Genomic DNA, 6,000 nt, shown 5'->3' with positions numbered 1-6,000 from the left:
ATTCAATTGAGAGAAATCTCAACACACTGAACTCCTCCAGCAAACGCGAAACTCGATCTTACACAAATCTCAATTCGATTACGATCGATTTGTGCGAAAATTAGGTTAGATATCTAAGATCTCATCTATATCTTAATCATTAGTTTAGAAATTTCAATCACAATTGCTTAATTTCATACGGAGTACATTTCAACTGTTTTTTTTTCTAATTGTTGCTGTTGATAATGATGATCAGTTAATTAATTTGGAAATGAATACTTCTACAACTAGAACAAGTGTTCCGAATTCAGAAGCTGTATCTAGAGGTTATAATTTCGCATCTACGTGGGAACAGGTGTCGATCTTATCAATTTGTTATTTGTAGTTTACTTTTTATTAATTTTTTATTATGATAGATTGATAATATGTTATTTTCCTTATTTTTGTTGAAATTGTTGTATGAATGTTGTGTTAATTTGAAGCTTAGAATTAAGAAGTTGAATATTTGGTTTGAGAAGATGTGAAGGTTAGTGAGATTTGTGATTGTGAGGGGTGAATCTGAGGAAAAATAAATTGCACCATCAATGTTACTACATTGTGTAGTATTTTAAGTGATGTGAGCGTGCAAAATTTAATAATGTAAAACATCATTGATATTTACGTATAAGTAACAGCTGCCAAATGCTAACTTGTAAGTGTCATATTACATAATGATATGATATTGAGAAATTAAGGGAGCTGAGATAAGAAGAATATCAGTCATGCAATTAGAGTTTAAGGGTCTGAACGAATAATGAGGCTGAATAGGAGACATGTATAGAGAATCTAGCTAATGAAAAACATGTGAGTACCACGTGTCTATTGAAGAACATGATATATTAGTGATGGCATGGGGGCAGGAAAGTTAGGGAACTTTGAGAGAGGTTTTTGTTGCAGGCTATATACAGATATATGAAATAACGGAATTTTATTATTGCTATGGGTTCATGCATATGCAAGTAAACTGACTTACCTAGTAATTCAACAAGGATGCACATAATTATAGCGTAAAGAAGGGATATAGTTGCTTATCTATATAACTGTGTAATTTATGTGTTGCTTTGGATAAGGAAGTCAGATCTGTCTCAAATTCTATTTTTTTTAATTTTGCACATGCTTCACATAAGTAAAGTGTTACAATGAGGTGAGTGCTTAGGCATAGGGATGTTCATTGGTTTGGTTGTTTTTTTGTTTTAAGATATAAATAGACGCTAACCATAGACCGAACCGAACCATTATAAAAATGTGAAAAAACCAAACCGAATACCTTAAACCTATACATTGGTTATTGGTTTAACCGTGACACCCGAATTATAATACAATATCGGAGTTCTTTTTATCTACTTATAGACTGAATTATAAGTTACACATCACAATATCATTACAAATTAGATAAAAGAGTATTGAATGCGCCAACAATCTCCATGAAACAAAAACAAATCCAAACCAAGTTTTAGTAGCTCATAATTAATACCAATCCATAAAAGCATAATACTAGTATCCAATCAAAATGCTCATGCAATTATCCCTAAAAACAGAGGAAGGAGGAGAGGCAAATGGTAAAACAATTTAGAAAGAGAAATGAAGAGTTTTTTTTGGAAATCGTAAAATTTTGATATATGCATCTAACATAACATCATTATATGCAAAAGGATAATAGTATGTGCTATACTCAGATTGTTCAGTTTAACCGAATCAACAAAGTTCAAACCAATCACCGAACTGCAAACCATTCATCATATCCGGTTTCGGTTAAAATCTCAAACCATTTTAAGAATCGATTTGGTTTTAAATAGTTTTAGGCTGCGTTCGGTTCTGTTATAGAAGTAAATAGTTTGAAACCAAATATTGCTTACGCGTATTCATGCAATCCATGTTTGTTATTGTACAGAATGCTCCACTGACTGAGCAGCAGCAAGCAGCGATAGTAGCACTCTCTCATGCAGTTGTCGAGCGACCATTTCCTTCCAAATTGGTGAGCTTGCATCTACATAACATTAACATTTACCTTTATATATAAGTCACTTTTATAGTGTAATTGTCAAATAATGTAATCAATTATATGGTTTTACAGTCGCAGGACAATATATCCAGAGAGAATAATGGTTTATCTATTGCTACGAAGCTTGGAACTGTGGAAGAATCCGGGGAAATTGATGGTGTATTGGTCAATACAAACCAGGTATGAAACAGGTCTTCCTCGGGTTGTTTTTCTTTAATTATTAACTGTTCTTAAAATCTGCATACTGTTAGACAAATAAGTTATATTTAGAGCAATGCTACACATACACAATTTTTACAAAATAGAACTCACATAATGATGTGGCATTTGATGTTGACCAATCATGTCAAAATTTCTTTTCTCTTTCCCACTCCTCACTTCGTTTTTTTTGTACAACTCATTGAGGATTAAGTGTGTTATGTAGATACTCATGCTATAGTATACACTTATGATCATGTAGATACTTGGAAATAACATTTTCCAGAATTAATAATTATTATGGATAAATGAGTTGGTGCAGTAGACCTTATACCCATGAACTCTTAGATTGGCAGCAGATATAATGCTTACCTTATATTTGGTATTTTTCAGAAATATCCATATTTTGTAGGAAAATCCATGTTTGTCCCTAATCCTTTCCTGCTTTGAAAACACATTCTAGTGTTATAGGTCCCCTTTGTTTTAAAAAAATGTTAATGCTGTTTTTTCCGTCTCTTGGTTGTGGGTGCTTGCTATATCGTTTAAAAGGACCTTGCGTGTGATACAAGAGTGGCGTGTGGATCCAAGTTAGATTGATGAACATGGTCTTCAGGCTTGTATTCTTTTATTTTCTTAGCCTAGTATTGTTGACTCTTTAAAACATAATAACCTCTCAAATGATTAAAGTAACCGGTGGTAGCTGAAACGACTTACTTTGGTGGTCTCAAAGATATGCACTTCTTGAAGTTAAGAATGGTCACATTAGGACAAACTCCCAGCTTTTTTAAGACCTAAGTCTATCTGAGTTACAATGATGTTCAATTTCCAAGTTCCCTTTTTTCCCTTTTGTTGTGCTTTACGTTGGCCCACATATCAAACAATCAAAACTTAGCTGGATATTACAAGTAAATATGTTGGAAGAGTAGTGTGAGTATTCATTGCTAGTGTTCATAATTTTTATTCTGAAGTATAGCAAGTTAGCAGATGCTATATATATGTAAACTGAATTTTAGGGTACTTTATTGAAGACTTAATAAATGGCTCATTATTGACCTTGATACAGTTTTACAAATGGTTTACAGATCTCGAAGCAGCAATGAAATCAGAGGTTAGTAGCATTATCTATTTGCCTTGTTGTTTTCTTGTTTATCTCTAGCAATCACTTGATGTCCCATGTAGTCTGATATGTGTTAATTTTGTAGACAGAAGAAAAGTATCAGCAATATGTTAACACCTTAACTGAGAAGATACAAACATGTGATGGTATTCTTCAGCAGGTATATTTCTATCATTATACATGTAAGATAACATGGCTGAATGTGAACTTAAACTCCACACTTTTCAGGTCGATGAAACCCTTGATTTGTTCAACGAATTACAAATGCAACATCAAGTAGTTGCAACGAAGACCAAGACCCTTCATGATGCATGTGACCGAATGGTGGGTCCTGTTTCATCTTTCTTTAATGCAAAGTTGTACAAATTATGTTGTTGATATCAACTTTCCCCCCTTTGGTTCAAGGCTAAATTTGTATAGATATGGGATATCTTAATCTAGTAAGTAATATATCACTCACTTCTGTTATGATGAGAACCCTTCAAATACATCTTAAACTTCCATGTCTGTGCACATGGTTTGTTGTTTGATGTGCAATTTGTTTTTTTCTTCCTTTTTGGCTACATTCGTAAATTGAGGGTGTAGAACAAACAACCTTTCACCGCAGGATCATTTCCTCCTATATATTTAGTGAGATTGTCTTAGTTAATACAGATCTGGGGTCTAAATATCTAGTTTTATAATTAATGATACTGCTGACTGCTGATATATATATATTTTATCATGTTTGGGTAATTGGTTTGTTCAATATTGCAGGTGATAGAGAAGCAAAGGTTAATCGAGTTTGCAGATTCCCTTCGCAGCAAACTTAATTATTTTGACGAATTAGAAAATGTAAGTCAGAGTTCTATGAAGATCTGTTTGCTTCTTGTTTTGGTATTTTCTAAAATTGTTTTATATATGATCTTGTACATAGGAGTGGCTAGCACCTAGAAGATGCTATTTGTGATAGTTAGTTATGAGATTAAGTTTACGAGGATTTATGAAGTGAATAGGATACCTAATACCAATCACTTGAACACAAGTACATTACTGGCAAACTGGACATAAATAGCATCTGGGCGGAGAATGTAGTGTTTGCTAATAAATCCTGTAGGTTGAATCGTTTATTCTTTATAGGTTTAACATTACTGAAATTTTATTTATTAGCTTATGTCAACTAGTTCCTAAAGGCTTTGTTGAGGTGAGTCATTGATGTTTTAGCAGAGTAGTATATAAAATAGCTTATATTTTTGCAGGAAAATACTATTAAATACGATACAATTTTACACAAGATATTTATTTATTTAGAGAACGGATATACTTAAACCTTGCTACAACATTTATAGGCAGTGTACCTAATCGTACAGTAGTGTAGTTTTTAGTAAGTCCGGTTCGTTCCACAGGGAATCTTTTTAAACAAAGCTTAACGCTATATTAGTTTACTTTTATAAAAATACAAATATATATATATAAGTAATATTATTATTATAAAGGGGGGTTTTTACCGTTTAATGACCGGTTTGTCGATTTTAAAACTTTAGTCGCAGTTAAAACCAAATGTAAAATATTAAAAATAAATACAAGACTTAAATTAAAGCATAAAGTAAATAACGATAATGAAATTGCAATAAATAAAAGCGCGATAAAATAAAATTGCGATAATTAAAAAGTACGATAATTAAAAGTGCGATTAAATAACAATAAATAAAAGTGCGATAATTAGAAGTGCAATTAAATATAAAATAAAGGAAATTAAATATGAAATAAAAGAATTATGCTTATTTAAACTTCCGTAATCATGATGTTTGACGTGTTGATTTTAGTTTTATGCCCATGGGTTAATTGTCCTTTGTCCTGGATTATTTAATATGTCCATACGGATTTGTCCATAATAGTCCATCAGTCATAAATATAAAGAGCGAAAGCCTTCGTCAAATTATTCTTATTCCCGAAGTCAAATATTCCAACTAATTGGGGATTCGAATTGTGACAAGGTTTTAATACTTTGTTTAATGAATACACCAGGTTATCGACTGCGTGTAAACCAAGGTTTTACTACTTTGTTAACAATTACACCAATTACCCTTGAATGTAATTCACCCCTGTTTCAACAAGTTTATTAACTATTAATCCAGTTCCGTATCCGGTAAAATGAATAATTATTGGTATTTATAGATATCCCGCCCACCGTACCCAGTCAAGCGTATGTGGTTATATATAAATACGTCAAATTATAAGTTTGTATATTAAATTAACAAGGTATTGTTTAGTTAATATAAAACCCATTAATAGCCCATAGTCTAATTTCCACAAGTGTCGTTCTTTTGTCCAAACCCCAATTATGGTACAAAGCCCAATTACCCAATTTTAGTAATTAGCCCAACATCATGATTACTTCGTCTTAAATAAGCATAATAATAACTTAGCTACGAGACATTAAATTAAAAAGGTTGAACATAACTTACAATGATTAAAAATAGCGTAGCGTTACACGGACAGAATTTCGACTTACACCCTTACAACATTCGCTAACATACCCTTATTATTAGAATTATAATTAAAATTAAAATATAAATTATAAATATATATATATATTTTACGTATGAATGAGAGAAGAAGAAAAAGATGATGAAAAATGCTCAGAATTCGGTTGGCTTTATAGGCAGTTTCTCATTTTGGGGGT

General features: G+C 31.9%; 1 protein-coding gene across 3 annotated transcripts in view; it reads left to right on the top strand.

Annotated features, from left to right (window-relative positions):
• The window catches only part of LOC139865811 (conserved oligomeric Golgi complex subunit 3-like), a 28,558-nt gene continuing 22,558 nt past the window's right edge, over positions 1-6,000 (top strand). For 2 of the 3 annotated variants that reach the window (XR_011765114.1, XM_071853907.1), the window contains exons 1-8: positions 1-104; positions 236-334; positions 1,910-1,993; positions 2,093-2,200; positions 3,282-3,326; positions 3,421-3,495; positions 3,564-3,659; positions 4,092-4,169. Coding sequence is in view for 2 of the 3 variants with exons in the window: in XM_071853907.1 (XP_071710008.1) it covers positions 251-334; positions 1,910-1,993; positions 2,093-2,200; positions 3,282-3,326; positions 3,421-3,495; positions 3,564-3,659; positions 4,092-4,169 (570 nt within the window). In the remaining variant the exon portion in view is untranslated. Of the gene's footprint in view, positions 105-235; positions 335-1,909; positions 1,994-2,092; positions 2,201-3,281; positions 3,327-3,420; positions 3,496-3,563; positions 3,660-4,091; positions 4,170-6,000 lie in introns of those variants that run through there. The other variant, XM_071853908.1, reaches the window with a different exon arrangement.

This window comes from Rutidosis leptorrhynchoides, chromosome 9 (assembly GCF_046630445.1).
Source record: "Rutidosis leptorrhynchoides isolate AG116_Rl617_1_P2 chromosome 9, CSIRO_AGI_Rlap_v1, whole genome shotgun sequence".
Lineage (NCBI taxonomy): Eukaryota > Viridiplantae > Streptophyta > Magnoliopsida > Asterales > Asteraceae > Rutidosis > Rutidosis leptorrhynchoides.
This window is presented reverse-complemented; position numbering and strand designations above follow the sequence as displayed.